The 18448-nt window shown below is 35.8% G+C and overlaps 1 protein-coding gene across 2 annotated transcripts in view; it reads right to left on the bottom strand.

The window, feature by feature from the left end:
* Positions 1-3805: 3805 nt before the first annotated feature.
* RNPC3 (RNA binding region (RNP1, RRM) containing 3) overlaps positions 3806-18448 on the bottom strand; it is a 32180-nt gene continuing 17537 nt past the window's right edge. The window contains exons 9-15 of one of the 2 annotated variants that reach the window (XM_056139084.1): positions 15811-15962; positions 12838-12963; positions 11649-11743; positions 11485-11543; positions 7714-7846; positions 6614-6685; positions 3806-3997 (exon numbers count right to left, since the gene is read on the bottom strand). In XM_056139084.1, coding sequence (XP_055995059.1) covers positions 6629-6685; positions 7714-7846; positions 11485-11543; positions 11649-11743; positions 12838-12963; positions 15811-15962 — 622 coding nt within the window. In that variant the 3' untranslated portion in view covers positions 3806-3997; positions 6614-6628. Of the gene's footprint in view, positions 3998-4802; positions 5655-6613; positions 6686-7713; positions 7847-11484; positions 11544-11648; positions 11744-12837; positions 12964-15810; positions 15963-18448 lie in introns of those variants that run through there. The other variant, XM_056139083.1, reaches the window with a different exon arrangement.

The following is an 18448-nucleotide window of genomic DNA, read 5'->3' as shown; positions in this document are numbered from 1 at the left end:
AGTTTTCTTTGAAATCTCTTTTCTTTTCTGGATTGCTTTTATACACTGACTAGATCTCTGATGAATTACTAGTTCATATCCTGCCTTTTTCTTTTGCTCTCAGAAATGAAACTATACAGAAGTGTTCCCCTTTCTATGCACACAAATGCATACGTTGAAGTTCTGATGTCTGATGCTAACTACCTTAGAATGTGACTAATTGCAATATTGTTTAAGGAGGGTCTTATTATAGACATTAGGGACTATAAGACTGTCTTTTTAAAAATAAACGAGACAAAGGGATGGAGGGTAGGAAAAAAGAGGAAAGAGAGGAAAGAGAGAGCGCAATGTGAAGTCAAATGGAAAAAGTCATTCATCTATAAGCGACAGTGATTAGTCTGGAAGAGATTGTGCCTTTAAAGTTCTCTGGTGAAACCAGATCTGAAAGAAAGTCCAAGACTTTGAATTTGGACATCTAGCCTCTGCAAGTCTGAGACAATACATTTTTGTTGCTCAAGTCCTTCAATTTGTGGTAGTTTATTATGGGAGTTCTAGCAAATAGACAAAGAAAATTTTCATCAATAAGAGTAACATTAGCTCTCAGATTTTGCAATTGGTTTTCATTAGGTTGGGAGCGATAGCACAGCGGTAGGGCATTTGCCTTGCACGCAGCCAACATGGCCGACCCGAGTTCGATTCCTCCGCCCCTCTCGGAGAGCCCGGCAAGCTACCGAGAGTATTCGATATGCCAGACACAGTAACAACAAAGTCTCCAATGGAGACGTTACTGGGCCCGCTCGAGCAAATCGACGATCAACGGGAGGGCCTTTACCTTTACCTTTACCTAGGTTGAAGTTTTAGTCACTGTTTTCTCATACATATAAATTTTCATTTTTCTTCTCTATCCTTTGAGACTAATAAAGTTGAGGGCTGAAGTGTTTTTCGGTTTGATCCCAATAGTGCTCAGGGGTTGCAGATACCACTCCCATACACTCAACCAGGTTGGCATTTTAGTAGTTCAGTGTGCTAGGGCCGTTGGATTCAGTGCTCCTCAGGTTGGGGGGGCCTACAGGGACTCACCATACAATCAGCAATGCTCAAGAGGTCAAACGTTGCCAGGATTTGAATCCAAGTCAGGGCTTTGGGAGCCTTGTAGATGCCCCGGCCTACTGTCTTCTCAGCCTCTAACAAGTGAAATCACTGTGAATTTTATCCATAGATTGCTGAAAGTTTTAAAAAACTTCCGCCTAGAAATAAACTCCATTTTGTAAAAGGTCTAGCATAACATTTCATATAGGTGAATAGGAATTGCCTTATTTTCCAAAGATTTCTGTATTTGTGTCCATAAGATACATTGACTCGCAGTTTCTCTTTTTCAAATAGCCTTTGTCAGGGTTATGTATGAACAGTATTTTATTCTTCTTGAATATTTGTAAATGTGATGACTAGATTGTATCAGGTAAAGGTACCTTTAATTTTATAGGAAACTTCCTCAACCCATTTTGCAAAGCGACTTTACCATTTTGTACTTCCAACTTTCAATGTTTTGAGATCAGCAGCTGCTACAAATGGTTGACATTCTTGGTATTAAGAATTTTTATTTTTTAAGCCTTTCAAATAGGGGTACAGCATTTCTTGAGGCTGAACTTCGCATTTGTCTATGCTCATTAGTCAGCTAAAATGTTTTGGTGATAAGTCTTCAAAATTACTACCCATTTAAAAAAATTCTTACTAGTTTAAATATTCAGTATAGCATCCTTTATTTAGATCCATGCTTTGGAAACATTTTTTTCCCGTCTGTGGCTTACATTTAGATTTAAGTGCAACTTTTTTTTTATCTGCTGCTTTAGTAGGTTATATTTACTGATTTTCAAATTATGAATTACACTGCATTTCCCCAAACTTCATCTGGCCATGATTTTCCTTTTTTACAAACTGCTTGAAAACACTTGCTAATATTGTGCTTAGCATTTTTGTATCTATGCTGATAAGAAATAGTGAAACAGACTTTTGTAGTTTGTCTTGTTTATCAGTATCAAGAGTAATGTTGGCCTCAGATTTAAAGTATTCTGTTAGTTCGTTCAGTGTCTAGCTGAACTCACTAGTGAAACTATCCAGACCGGTGGTTTTCAATTTTATACTCAAAATAATAGATGTATTATACAAGACCATTCCCACTCATCATCAAAAGGCATTATCGGGCCACTCCATTTTACTACACGGTCCAGGCATACCATGAGTGACAATGACATTTTGACAGATCTAGAGGACATTTCTAAGAATAAGCACTGGCTGACAGACCTTGAAAATGACTAACCAAGATTGCAAATTTTCTTTCCAGGAAGACTTTTAACTATACATTTATAAAACAAAAACAAAAAACAAAAAAACAAATATAGAACAATTCAAATTCCTAGTTCTAAAATAGATTTTATAGTTTATTAATTACTAACAAATTGTTCATTTTCAGTAAGTGGTCAAATATATGAAAACATATTTGTTCAAAATGTAGTACTATGTCCTTAAGATTTGAAGGAGCTCTGCTGCTGCTTCTTCTTCTAACTTCTTCTTTTAACTGAATCATTGTGAATTACAAAGTCACAAAGAAATTTGTATTGAGTTTCAGGCACACGAAGCTCCAACTCCAGTCCCTCACCAGTGTTTACTACCCTCCACCAATGTTTCCAGTTTCCCTCCCACTTCCCTGCTCGCTTGTGGCAGCCCATTTCCCCTCCCCAACAACCTAGTATTCCCTTCCCTAACCTATCCTCCAACTCAATCCCCCAGTCCCACCCCAATGGCAAGCTTCCTACTGAAGACTAGTTCTTCTTCATTTCTAGTGCCTTGAAGCATTTGATATCCCCGTACTATGTTTCTATATATCCTGCATAACATTCTGAGTCTCTTGCTCTCCCTCTGGCTGATTTTACTCAATGATACTCTCCAGATCCATTAGTCCTGTTAGCACACAAAGCTGCTTTATTCACAATATTCATAAAATCAAACCCCAATGTGTTGATACTATAACCTGCTACCTTATTAGACTCATTTCTCTTTTCCCTTAAGAATCCTTAATAGTTGTCAATTCTCACTATGTTAAATTCTTCTCTATGATGCTGTAGAGTATCTCTTTTCTTCCATTCATCAAGGTTAAGATCACAAATTGTGCTGAACCCAACGGTCTAAATCCAGAACTCATCTTTCTGGCATCAACAGGTATGATATATTTGATTACAACTTCCTATTTAAGATTCTTTTCTCATTTGGCTGCTAATTCATCCTCACTCTTAACTGTTCTTAACCTACTTGACATCTGAACATAATAAACATGTTTTAGAATTTACTTCATATTTCTAGCTCCTATCTTCAAAGGTCTCATTGATAAGGTATGGAATAAATTTTATATCTGATATTAAAAATATACCTAAATTTTACCACTAAAAATAATTTTACTGAATAATTTTGTTCAGGAAAAATTTATATCTTTTAGTGATACTGACAAACTCTGGGGGTAAAATAGAGGACTAAGTTAGAGGAAGCACACAAATACTCTAAACCGTTTCCACTATTAAGACACTAAATGAAACAAAATCCAAAACTCATACCTAGACAAACCACTCTTATAAATACTGACAATAACATAAGATAACCACTGAAAAAGTTGTGTATCAAGGTGCACACTGGTATCAAGAAAGGAAAAAGTGTGACTTGTAATTACAAAGGAAATTTATACTTAGTAGGATAAAATCCTTTAGTAAAAACTTTTATATTAGTATCAAAATATACTTTCTTTCATATAAAGAATAAAAGATGAAGACGCTTTATAGGAAAAAAATAATTTATTATATATGAAGTGTTTAAAATACATGTAACATATCTTCAATAAACCAATTTGAATGCATATAGCTTTAATTTTTAAATACACTTTAGGTTATTACGCACAGTTCCACAGTCCAGATAGTCATTTCTTCTCCTCAAAGCTGGAAAGTACTTGAAAGATACGGAATTCAAAAGGAACCTAAAATATCATAAAGATTTTCATTAAAAATAATCATAAATATAAAATAGTTCACTAATGAACTAAAGGCTACAATGTTTATACTTAGAAAATTAGTGAATCACGTCAGTGAAAAAAGTTTAAATGTCTATATAGAAACTGATTTGTAAATTAAAAGTAAACAACATTTTAACTGTGCTTATTTATAAGAGCAACTTCAATGTCCAAAATGATTTATCCTCTTAGGACCACAATAATAGAATTTGAATTGTTTTTCATAGTGCTAATAGCAAAGTTTCTTACAAAGAAATAATGATCTTTTTTTAAAAACCAACTCTGTCCCAAAAAACTGAAGGGTTAGGTTGCTATTACAAAATTAAAAAAAGAAAAAAAAAAGTATCTGAACTGTTCCATCATTAGAACTACTACATGAATCTTGAAATTAGATTCTTGATTCCATTACCAGAAATTCTGATTAAAGTCCAGGAATATTTATGTGTATTAATTCTTCCATAATGGTTCTCAATCTTCGTGGTATATTTGCTCGAGCGGCCCAGTAACATCTCCACCGTGAGATTTGTTACTGTCTTTGGCATATCGAATACGTCACGGGTAGCTTGCCAGGCCTTGCTGTGCAGGCAAGATACTCTCGGTAGCTTGCCAGGCTCTCAGAGAGGCAGAGGAATCGAACCCAGGTCAGCCGGGTCGGCCACGTGCAAAGCAAACAGCCCTACCCACTGGGTTATCGCTCCATTTGGGAAATATAAAAACACTGTTATACATGTTGTATTCCAAACAACTAACTCATAATTCTGGGGCGGAATCTAAGGGGTGGATATGTGTATGTGTGTGTTTGCATCATTTCAATTTCTTTTAATTCAGTATTAAAGTTCACCAGATCATTTCATTGTGCAGCCAAGAATGGAAACCCGTTCTGGGTGATTCAGTTCATCAACCAGTCTGCACACCTTTCATGTAACATACCTACCAGTATTTGTTTTTTCCCCACAGAATGTACTACTCTGAGTCAACATTATATCTTCTCCCCACAGCTATCCTTGTTTCTTTTGATTTGTTTAGAAGGATTAATAAAAATAAAAATATTCCTATGCGCTATCTCAAAGGAAATTTCAATTTATAAGGTCTGATTATCAGATACAAGGTCTGCTGCTCTTGCTAAAATTTACATAAAAATACACTTTAATTTTCAATGTATGTACTTTTTAAAAGAAAAACCCTTTCCCCTTTTTCACAATATGTTATACAGAATACTAAGTGAGATACATCATAAACCAGAAAATGCTACTGAATTAGATTTAGAAAATATAAAAATAGAACAAGACTAAATTCTGTGTCAAAGCATATGCATATATTCTTCAAGTAAATAAATTGACCTGATTCACTAACTTTCCTGGAAAAATAAATAACTTAAAGGACAGCATACGACATTCAGCAACGTCTCTAAAAGTAAAAACCACACTTTTTCAATCAACAGGTAATTTAAGAAATATTTCATTTGGACAAATCTTTTAAAAGCATTAATTGCTTAATCTGGATCAATAGGTGGGAGAGGGACAAAACATTTCTAGGGAATTCAAAAACCGGTGCCCCAAAAAGGATACAAGAAAGGATACACTTTGTATGACAGTATTACAGCAGTATTTACGCAGGAATGCTTCTAAAGAAGAACAGCAGAATGCATTATAATTGTTTCTTTACTTTTCAATTTATATTTACAATAAATGATTTAATATACACTAACACCTGTTTGACTGTTCCTTTAAGGTAACTCATTAAGACTATATCTGTATAGATACTGCAGAATGAAATTCAAATACCAAGGCATCTCACAAAAGGAAACAGTGAGTAAAATTCTTTAACTATATTGATTTTCCAGCTTAGCACCAGTAATTGACCCACTTATACTTTATGTACAACTATTTTACAATAGCAGATCTGAAATAAAATTGAAATGTAGTACATATCCACTCATCTTTAAGTCAAACACCAACACACTTTAACATGTTAAATCTGCCACTAAAGAACTTTAAATCACTTTCGTAAGCGATAGAATTACTTATTTGAAAAATGACTTCACCCCATAAAAATATGCACTTAACTCTGTGAAGTATAAAATTAAATAATTTGTAATACAAATTGTCAGGTCCTAGCAGGTGATCCAATTGGTTTGGTGGACACTACCACTTCTAAGACTCATGATACCTCTGTTGTGACCAGAGGTCCTGTCCAAATACTTAATTCTGTGAGAGGACCTAGTGAAACCTAGCAATCTGTATTTTATTAAGCCTTTCAGATGATTATACTAACAGTCAAGTTTTTTTTTAAGCACTGAATTAATCTAAGCAGAAAAATAAAAATCAATAGACACATTCCCCAAATAAAATCCATTCTCCAAAATTAACTTTACATATGAATGGGGTTTAATCTGTAATTTTGAAATATAATAAAAATGAACTACATAAAAGTGAGAAAGGCAGAAAAAATGAGGAGTGATTGATGGATGCTTGCAAAGCCTAAAAAAAAAAAACCTGAATTATTTCTCTGAGGCTTTTAATATTCCTTAAATTTATCTCATAAATCCTTGTTCTTTAATCTTGCCATAATATCCACACTTACCTTTACCAATTTTTATCATTTTCTTTTTCCAGCTTTAGAATCTTGCTTTGGTCTAGCAGATCGAGCAAATTGCTAGTATAAAAATTAAGGCTCCTTAACAAACAGGAAAGCGGTCTTTAAAAAATAACATAACTTCCTAATAAGGCCCTCCCGTTGATCGTCGATTTGCTCGAGCGGGCCCAGTAACGTCTCCATTGGAGACTTTGTTGTTACTGTGTCTGGCATATCGAATACTCTCGGTAGCTTGCCGGGCTCTCCGAGAGGGGTGCAGGAATCGAACTCGAGTCGGCCATGTTGGCTGTGTGCAAGGCAGACACCCTACCCGCTGTGCTATCGCTCCAGCCCAACTAACTGGAGCTCCAAGTTATGCTCCAGCCCGATAACTTCCTAATATAGAACAGAAATTAAAAAAAAATATTTTCCTACTCCCAGTTATTTTAATAACTCCTACCTTCTCTCTCTGATTTGTGGAAGAGGTAAAAATGTACATTTATTTTGTGAGAGGAGACTGATGGGGTTAGGAAGGAAATTGGGACTATAGCTCTTAAATAATGCTGAGGGTCTGGGCCATTCACAGTGGCCCGCTGACCAGTAGGACAGTTGGGAACACTGGAACCCAAGCACGTGGCGGCTGTTTAGGTCTTGTGCTGCTGGACTCTATGTCCATCAGAATATCTTGAGGTTGTTTGAGGTCCTCAGAGGCTGTCCAATGTTTCAGAGGACAGGAGGGGGTGGTGGGTTAGTATATCAAGAATCAGGTGCACACACCAAATCTGTCCTGTACTATCTCCTTTGAGACATGAATTGAAATATGAAACAAAAATTTAATATATTATTTTTCTTCCATAATTTCAAATGTATTTCAGAATACTATAGTCGTGAATTTTATCAAAAGTATGAAAGTCTACTTAATGAAAGTATATATATCTGAAAGTATGTACTTTGAGTTGGGTCCGTAAAACATTTATACCCAGTATAAATTTAATCATGTCATGCAGCTGAAGAAAACTAGTCATTTAATTCTGTATTTGTAGCTGAATAGCTATTTTCACTAACTCTCTTCTAAAAACTAATCAGTCACTGATAGATTTAAAGGATACAACCACCATAGGTTTTCCAAGGAGTACATATCCATTAGCTTCCTTTAACGCTTTTGCTGCTGCTTTTTCATTTGGAAGACCAATAAAAGCCTGTCCTTTCATACGACCTTCCTTCATCAGGCGTATGTCAAACCTAGAAGAGTTAAGAAAACTTTGCTTCAAAAACTGTCAAACAATTCTGATAAAATTAATATGAACATGACAAACATTACTTAACTTTATAAAATTACATTTTACAATCTGTTCTAAAATTATTTGCAAAATGAGAATATAAGTTTGATGTCCTTATTACTCCATATTTTATATTATCTATTATTTAATTTTTAAATAATTAAATAATTTAAAATTAAATAATTTTAATATAGCACGGCAATAGCACAGTGGTAGGGCGTTTGCCTTGCGTGCAGCCAGCCCCGCCGAGCAGGATTCGATTCCTCTGCCCCTCTTGTAAAGCCTGTTATGCTACCGAGAGCACCTCACCCGCATGGCAAAGCCTGACAAGCTACCCGTGACGTATTCAATATGCCAAACACAGTAACAACAAGTCTCAAAATGGAGACGTTACTGGGTGCGTTTGAGCAATCTATTACTTAATATATTACAAGCAACTATAGAAGAAAACTTATCTCTATTTAAAAAAAAAATACATGCAGACAATACTATATAGTAACCAAAAAAAAAAAAAACACAAAAAAGAAACGCACAATTTCAAAATAGGAAGGTACCTTTTTAATCATCTAGTAAAAACCATAACCTTGCTGTAACACCTAAAGAAACTAAGTGACTTCTAGATTACAAGAACTGCTGAAATTAAAGAAAACCATAAACCAGATTTTATATTCTAAGTGTAGTGTTCTATAATACCATAGAGAACTTATTCAACATTTTGAGAGAAAATTATATTCAGAATTACCTAGAAATACCAGGCTATCATTTATAGCTTAATTACTACATACCAGATAGTCTACAAGTTTAGCAAAAGCTAGGGCTTTTTTAAATTAAAGGAATCTCCATTAATTTTTTTTCAATTTAGAATTGAAATCAAATCCTAATTGTTAGCAGTATTGAAAGTAAAAAGTATATTGCTTTTACTCTACCTTCAATATGAAAAAAATAAAACACATTAAATATATGTGTATTTTTTCCTTAAAAATATCAAGGGCAGCAGAAAAACCAAGGACCAGTATTTCTATGAAAAGAAAGAAACCTTTGGGGCTTGCTCTTCAAGAACGTGTTCACCCTTGAACACATATCTCATTTGTTGTCTTCATGTTTCTTTGCCTATTTATACCCTTAAAATCGGCTGTGTTCTCTCTCAAACATGCACTTCTCCCTCTCTCTCTCTTCACACATCTTTCTAATGTTTCGATAAAAATTTTCCTTCACCTTGGGGGTATGCTGCCACCAGCAGGTCAATCTGTACCTGTGAGGCGAGTGCATCAGCAGCCTGATGGCGACTTCAGACTTCCAGATACCCCAAAATTGCTGCTGTGCCTTTGGCCAGATAGTCTACAAGTTTAGCAAAACTTTCCCCAAAAAACTTGGGGCAAAGTTTACCAAGAAAGTAAACGGCCAAAAGTTAGGTATGTGGGAAACACACCCACAAACCACCTCCGGCTCAGCTATATAATTGGAGGCAAGGCCTCTTTTGGTTCCTGATTGAACTGCTTAATGGCCATGATCCCAGAGACTCAGAAACAAATCTCGAAACCCAGTGGCTTTTGGCAGAAATGTGTCCGGTCCCTGCAGTAGGTTACCAGTGCTGGGCCAACCCAGGTGGGAATAGGTTTCGTGACTTGGCCTGTTCCCCCTGGCTGCCCGGTGGCCGCCATCCTCCGGAGCCACTGGAAAGTCAGGTTTGGGCCCGCAGTGACGAGACACGCAGGGCCTTACGGGATGGGGGTGGATCCGGTCCTGCCCTCCCCACCCCAACGAGACCCCAAGTCATCGCCCACAAACGGCCTCTCCTGATCAAGCTACTTAACGGGCATGATCCCAGAGACTCAGAAACATATCTCGAAACCCAGTGGCTTTTGGCAGAAACGCGTACCCCGCAGGAGGTTACTGTCGCCGGGCCACCCCAGGGGGTAAAAGGTGTTGTCACTCCGCCTGTTCCCCCTGGGCGGCTCGGTGGACGTCATCCCCCAGAGGCCACTGGACAGTCAGGTTTGGGCCCGCAGTGACGAGACACGCAGGGCCTTACGGGATGGGAGTGGAGCCAGTCGTGCCCTCCCCACCCCAACGAGACCCCAAGTCATCGCCCATGAATAGCCTCTCTGGCTCCTGATCAAGCTGCTTAACGGCCACGATCCTAGAGACTCAGAAACAAATCTCGAAACACAGTGGCTTTTGGCAGAAATGTGTCTGGACCACGCAGTAGGTCACTGTCGCCAGGCTACCCTAGAGGGGAAAGGGTGTTGTTCCTCTGCCTGTTTCCCCCTGGCGGCTCAGTGGCCATCATCCTCCAGAGGCCATTGGACAGTCAGGTTTGGGCCCTCAGTGAAGAGACACGCAGGGCCTCATGGGATAGGGGTGGAGCCGGTCCTGTCCTCCCCACCCCAACGAAACCCCAAGTCATCGCCCATGAACGGCCTTTCTGGCTCCTGATCAAGCTGCTTAATGGCCATGATCCCAGAGACTCAGGAGCAAATCTCGGAATCCAGCAGTTTTGCAGAAATCCCTCCAGATTTAAGTTTTAAAAATTTCAAAATTTTAAAATCGCGCAGCCGCTACTGCAGCCACGCGACATCATATGTTATTCATAACCAGCAACAGAAAACAAATTGTCTGCTGTTGCCTTTTCAGTAGATCTGAGTGTTGGGGTAAAATCTCAAATAATAATGGTGGGAAATAATAATGGTGGGTCTGGTGTCAAAATACTGAATGTGATCAAAATAGAGAGAGAGTGTAATGTGGAAATCATCTGCCCACAGGTAGGGGGAGGGTGTGGAATGGGGATATACTGGGGCTGCTGGGGGTGGAGAATGGGCACTGGTGATGGTATGGGTGCTTCATTGTATGACCGAGACTTGGACCCGAAAGCTTTGTAACTGCTCTCATGGTGATTCAATAAATAAAATTATAAAAAATGAAAAAAAAAGTACGGTGGAGTTCATGCACAATTCAATCAGCTGATCAGTGGCTGAATAAATAGCAGCACACTTACATAAAAAAAAAACTTCCTTCACCAAAAATAAAGAATGAATGAAAGAAAAAGAAAGAAACCTTCGGTATCCCTATAATGAGCTACCCGTCACTAGTATATATGTTGAGAATTAAGACATGGTGCTATCAGTATATAGTTGTTTTATCTGGTATATAGGGCAGATAAAGATTTATTTCTGTTATTTCTGTTTGGGGGCTATACTCTGCAGTGTTCATGGCACACTGTACTCAAGGATCACTCCTGTATGACTCAGGGACCTTATGGGGAACCAGCAATCCACCCAGGTCATGGTAAAAGCGAATTCTTCACATAATTTCAATCTAAAGAAAAAATATAATATAAAAAGGAGTTTATTATTTTTCTTGTTTCCTTTCCTTTCGTGTTTTTTTTTGGGGCGGGGGAGGAAGCAGTGCGTGTTCTGGGCCTAACTATACTCAGGACTAAGTCCTGGCTCAGTTTTCAGGAAACACTCCTAGCAGGGCTCAGGTGGTCCTCTGTGATGCTGGGAAGCAAGCACTTGGCCTGTTCTATGTTCTCTCCAGTCTTACGAAAAGAGTTAATCTGTAACCACTAAAAACAGAAAAGAATTTGAGACTGCCACTTACATTATCCGTTGTGTTTCTGAAGAAAAATCAACATATCTTCCAAAAATAAACTTAAGATCCTAGAATTTCAAAGAGACAAATAAGTTCAGTCAAAAAAAAAAAAAAACCGTAGGGGAGCAGGGGATAGAAAGAATAATAAAATCAACTTAGAAATTTCAACTCACCTTTTCTTGAACATGTTTAGCTAAATTCTTTACATAAATTCTACAATTTGGTTCACCAGGTTCATAACTTCTGAATACCGAAAGTGTTTCCATTTCTAATAACAAAACAACAGGACATTAAAAAATTATATTTTCATCAAGGAAAATAATATAATATCCAATATAAATATCAAACAGAATACATTATAAAAAATGCTAATAATGCTGTGACTAATACAACACAAATTCCCAGGACTACAGAGTTCGAAATTAAGATGCATACCTGGCTTGCTACCGATCCTGGTTTAAAACCTGGCACCTTGAGTGGAGTCTTGCAGGCTCCTAGACACATGATCCATCCAACCAGCACTCTGCCTTCACTTGGACTCCCTGCACTGAACTACTAGTCTCTCCTTTGCATCACTTGAAATTCCCGGCCCCCGCAATAAGGGGGGGGGGGGGGAATCCCATGAAGTGGAAAACTTCAGAGAAAAAAAATTCATGCATCTAGAATAACTAAGTTTTACCCAATAAAATATCTAGTATAGGCTCCTTAAGACGTTATTTTATTAATCATGTGTATAAGTATTTTGCTTAAAGTCAATTTTCTGCCAGAAATATAACATATATCTCAAACTCCAAATGCCTGCACAGGTATTCCTCTTCACTATCACTAATCAGTTTCTGATAACTAGATATCCTATGCAAACATGCTGGCTAGAAGGCTATTCCCCTTATTTCTAGAAATAATGTGAAGTGTTTTATGTCAAAATTACAATGTTATATTTAAGAAAAAAATATTTTAAGGTATTAAACCAGAAAATATTCTTTAGAAGTAAAACTATGATGCTAGCACATAAAATCTTACAAAGATTTCTAATTACCAGTTAAAAATATTTTTAAAACAACTGCTTCCATATACATAAAGTAGTTCTAAGTTCATTATTAATAGCATATGGAATGTGGCACTTCACGCACATTCTTAAATGCCACACGAAAAGTTTGGTGATACAGTAAAATTCTTAAATATAGAAGAAACTAAATGGAAAGGTTCTTTCTTCCCAATTAAGTACAGATATAAAAGAATCAAAATCATCAAAAGCAGTGATTGAAAATTTTAGAGTGCTTCTAAATTTTTAACTGCAATAAGTAACAAGAAGCTTTGTTTCTGTAGGATCAAAGAAACAAAATGGTTATTTCATAAAATTACCTTCTCTAGAAATTCTGCCCTTCTCCAGCTCTCGTCTAGAAATACATTCGGATGGCATTTCATCAGAGTCTTCTCTCATCTCCTCTTCAATGCTCAAACTAGGTTTGGGGAAGATTTTTCCAAATCCTATATTGGATGTATCAAATTTAATAGCAGGCTAATTTCAGATTACTTGGTCTTTTTTAAAATTTTTGTTTTTTTTGCTTTTTGGGTCACACCCAGTGATGCTCAGGGGTCACTCCTGGCTCTGCACTCAGGAATCACTCCTTGGCGGTGCTTGGGGGACCATATGGGATGCCGGAGATCGAACCCAGGTCAGCCGCGTGCAAGGCAAACGCCCTACCCGCTGTGCTATCGCTCCGGCCCCTCAGATTACTTTTAATACAAACCATTAAACATAGACTTTCTACTAATTACTTTTGGCTTTCATTTAGAAAAAATTTATGGTATCTTTTGAACTAAACTTTCTTAGTGTTTTTCTTAGTATGTTTCTTTAAAACAAACAAGGATAGGCAAACTTTCTGTAAAAGTTCAAATAGTAAACACTTGAAGTTTACAGGCAAAATGTTTCTGCCATGACCATTTAATTCTCACATTATGAAAACAACCATGGAAAAGAACAAAATAACCAAGATTATTATGTTGTATGGTGAGTATGTGTGGTATGTGAATGCGCAGTGTGGGGAACGGCAACTAATTTTCAACAGTAAATGAGATGTGAGATGAGCATCTAAGTAAAATGTTTACTGGAAAACATGTAGAATGTGTTAAAGAGGCAATAATCAATATTTTGGGTTAATATACTCATTCTGAACTATTACTGTATGAAATTTTAAAAATTAAATCATCATCAAAGCATTCAGCTAAGATGATGTAGTTATTCAAGATGAAATACACATTTACTAGGAAGACATCACAGTACATCGAATTACTGTGAATGAACCTTCACCTTTTTCATGTATTAAATTAAGGTCAGTGAGTTTTCCTGAAACAAACATTAAAAAACACACTTCCAACCGAGGATACTAAAATACTACTGACTCTCCTCACATTAGAAATAAATCAATCATAATCTTGGCCCTACAGGAAATAAAGAGCAGTTATTCATTCAACTAAGAAAATTTAAAAATGTGAATTTTAGTTTGGATAACAACACAATGAACTGCATTCAGAAATAATGAATTTTAGCTCTGGCAAAAATTAAAATGTCTCTTAGGAAAGGGTTGACAATAATAAAGCTAAATATGCATTAACAAAGTCTTACTTAACACTACGTTAAAAAAAATCAAAAAATACCTAAACATCTGTGAAAATTATACAAAGAACATTGCACATTAAGATTATAGAAGTCTCTTCATAATGTGGAAAAACAACATTGAACAAACAGATCTGTGAAGAGCTGTCATTTGAAAGCATAATACTTTTCTATTTCTACTGGTTACTTCAATAATGTTATTAATAAATATTTAAAAAGATTAGGATGATAGTCTCCCTTCTCATGTTAGTCTGTGTCCTTGAGTAAATTAGGCATATACAAAATTAAAAATATATCGAGAGTGAAGACGTGAGATAAAATCCTAGGAATAAAAATATTGAAATAAAAGTTATCGGAAAAGGCAATGGATGTTCAAAAAAACCATCTAAGCGAAAGAAATTAAAGTCAATTATAGTCTTTCATTCCCTACATTTGCAATATTTATTATAACTCCATCTTATATTAAAAGAAATGTTAAAAGACAGTACAAAACATACTACCATTAGTACATTACTCTTTAATACATTTAGTATATAACACAAATAGCAAAAAAAACACCCCAAAAAAACTCAATCAATAGAATACCATTAAATACACAGATAAACTATAAAGAGATATTCTAGTTTTGTGTGTTCTTACATACTAACAGAGACGATGAAAAATTTGTCTTCAAATTAGGGCTAGCACAGGATCTATAATCTACCCATTTAGTTAAGTCATAACTGAATGAATCTATCACAAATACTATGTAAATTATGACATATAAGGAAAGGAAAAAGTCAACACATTTCACTAACTGCAGAAAAAAGTCAAAATTTATCTATATAAAAAAAAGGTCATCTCTGAGTTATCTCTTAAGTGGGATAGCAATCAGTGAGTTTCAAGAACTAACTTTTTACAATTTTACTTTATGTGATCCCATTTTGAGTAAATTTAGTGAAAAAATTTTAAGAATAAAGAAAAAGTAAAGGTAAAGACCCTCCCGTTGTTCGTCGATTTGCTCGAGCGGGCCCAGTAACGTCTCCATTGGAGACTTTGTTGTTACTGTGTCTGGCATATCGAATACGTCATGGGGAGCTTGCCAGGCTCTGCTGTGTGGGTAAGATACTCTCGGTAACTTGCCGGACTCTCCGAGAGGGGCGGAGGAATCGAACTCGGGTCGGCCATGTTGGCTGCGTGCAAGGCAAATGCCCTACCACTGTGCTATCGCTCCGGCCCAAGAATAAAGAAATGCCACGTTATTATAATACAAAGTTAATGCCTAAGATTAGTTATTAGAATACACTATTATAATACAAAATTAATTCCTAAGGTTACTCTCAAATTGTCTTCATTTTAACCAATAACAAATTAATAAAAACTTAAAATATCATACAAACAAAATAACAAAAAGGTCAACAGTTAAAACCATAAATCACAATATTTTTAGTTTAATATCACTTTTTAAAAGTAATGACATCTGAGATAACAATTAGACTCATTTGTACATGAGACTAATTTTTACCTTAGATGTCATTACTTTTAAAAATCGACATTACTTCACCATAAAACAATGATTTTAGTTACAAAAAACATTCAGAGATCTGTTAAGAGTGAGAATGAAATGAATACAGATCCCAAACATTAAAATATAGATACACATTGCAAATTTTAATTCAAAAAAACAAAGTTGATTAAGAATGTCTACATAGTACCATAAAGAACTAAAATATACTTACCACAATTTTGTTCCTCAAAAGTTTGTTCTTTGTTTAAATCTTTCTTAAATGCAGCTGGCATATCAGTAGATATATGGAATTCAATTTTTTTATTACCCACAGGTTGTGGCTGGTCAAATACATCGGAAGGTAACAATACTGGATGCATATTGCTATTTATAAACAAACAGTATTTCTTTGAATTTTTAAATTAAAACATGAATAAAGCAGTTATTTATATTAAATTTAAGAGGGTAAGGTTGAAACAATGTACAAAGATTTTAATCAGTAAACCCTAAGTACCTTTCTAAACTATACTATTAAATTCTTAGTTCAGATGACATAAAGAGACTGAGCAATTGTTTTTTGGGTAGATGACACTGGAAGTAGTGATTAAATATTCCCAAACTCAAGACGTCTAACATGTTCACAAAAGTACATTCCATCTTTAATATAAACAATTATATGCACTATGATGTATATATTAATTAAACAGTAATGTCCAAAAATTGTCTACTAGTTACATGGAATAACGAGCACTTGAAATGTTGCTGTCCAAATAAAAATATGAAGATTAATATGAAAAACACACCAGCTTGACAATTTTGAGTGTATATATACAATGTATACATACTGTATGTATATATAAATGTAGTAATGGATTAACCAAGATATATATATATCAGATTGACAATTTTATGTATGTCGTATATATTAGTGTTTGTATATATACCCATATATATTAATGCAGTAACGTGTTAACCAAGATATATGTATTTATAGATATATTGTTCAGTGCTAATGTAGAGAATAAATGATGGGAACAATGTTAAGATATACATATATGGAAAACATTTATGGTATGATAAAAAAACATAGAAAAAATCCATTCCTTCGAAAGTGGCAAAAAGAATTTAAAATATTCCTTTCTCAATTTACAAAGCTATTTAAAACTTCAAGGGAAATTTACTTTGTAGAAAAGCTAACTAAAATTGCAATTGCAATTAGTGAATTTCATACGACTGAGATATTGACAAAATAATGAATTTCATTACAAACAGGCAAATAAAAGTTCTGTATACTTTCAACCAAAATCATGATAGTATACAATGTTAATGGGGGGACGGGAGGAAGGAGCAAATTTTTTTAAGTACATCTAGAATAACTACCGTTTCTCTGGTTTTGTACTATATAAAATACTCAGGATACAATAGTTAGTTTATACCTTAAGGTAAAAAGGCAAAGGTAAAGGCCCTCCCGTTGATCGTCGATTTGCTCGAGCGGGCCCAGTAACGTCTCCATTGGAGACTTTGTTGTTACTGTGTTTGGCATATCGAATACGTCACGGGGAGCTTGCCAGGCTCTGCCATGCGGGCGAGATACTCTCGGTAGCTTAAAATTTTTATTTCACACCCATAATCCTGACCATCAGACAAATGTGTTTATTTCTTCAAAATTTGTAACAATGTTTAAAAGGATTATATTTTAATGTAATCACAGTACATACAGTTTACTGAATATGACTATTACCTTAGTGAAAAGCTGGCCTTACACTATAGTATCATGTTCCAAACTGCTCAATAGATATGGCAGAGAAAGTTATCATATATTCAGTAAAAATGGGAGGGCAATTTGATGGGTCTTGTATACTGGAATAGGTGAAACTCTATCTAAAGTCAAAAGTTGCTTAAATTGGACAGCTACATGCAAAAAAGTGGGCTCAGATCTCTGCCTAAAGCCATGTACAAAAGTAAGATCAAAATGGATTAAAGACCTCAACTTCAGACCGGAATCCATAAGGTACATTGAAGACAAAGTTGGCAAAACCCTCCATGATATTGAAGCTAATGGTATCTTCAAAGATGTCATACCACTGGCCAAGCAAGTGAAAACAGAGATAGACAAATGGAACTACTTAAACAAAGAAGCTTCTGCAGCTCAAAAAAACAGTGACCAAAATACAAAGACAGTATACAGAATGAGAAAGGATATTATTCGCCAAATATACATCTGACAAGGGGTTGATGTCAAGGATATACAAGGTACTGGTTGAACTCCACAAGAAGAAAACATCAAACCCCATCTAAAAATGGGGCGACAAAATGAAAAGAAAATTTCTCAAAGAAGAAATCCGAATGGCTAAAAGGCACATGAGAAAATGCTCTACATCATTAATCATCAGGGAGATGCAGATCAAAACAATAATGAGATATCATTTCACACCACAGAGACTGGCCCACATCCAAAAGAACAAAAGCAATCAGTGCTGGCGCAGATGTGGTGAGAAAGGGACCCTCCTTCACTGCTGGTGGGAATGCTGACTGGTTCAGCCCTTTTGGTAAACAGTATAGACAATTCTCAAAAACTTAGAAATTGAGCTCCCATTTGATCCAGCAATACCACTCCTGGGAATATATCCCAGAGAGGCAAAAAAGGATAGTTGAAGTGACATCTGCACTTGTTTCTTCATTGCAGCACTCTTTACAATAGCCAGAATCTGGAAAATATCTGAGTGCCTGAGAGCAGATGACTGGTTAAAGAAACTTTGATACATTTACACTATGTAGCTGTTAGCAAAGATGAAGTCATGAAATTTACATACAAGTGGGACTACATGGAAAGTATCATGTTAAGAGAAATGAGTGAGAAAGAGAGGGAT

Source organism: Sorex fumeus, unplaced genomic scaffold (genome assembly GCF_029834395.1).
Source record: "Sorex fumeus unplaced genomic scaffold, SorFum_2.1 ptg000131l, whole genome shotgun sequence".
In the NCBI taxonomy this organism is placed as follows: domain Eukaryota; kingdom Metazoa; phylum Chordata; class Mammalia; order Eulipotyphla; family Soricidae; genus Sorex; species Sorex fumeus.
Note: the sequence above shows the minus strand (reverse complement) of the source record. Positions and strands in the feature narration are given on the sequence as shown.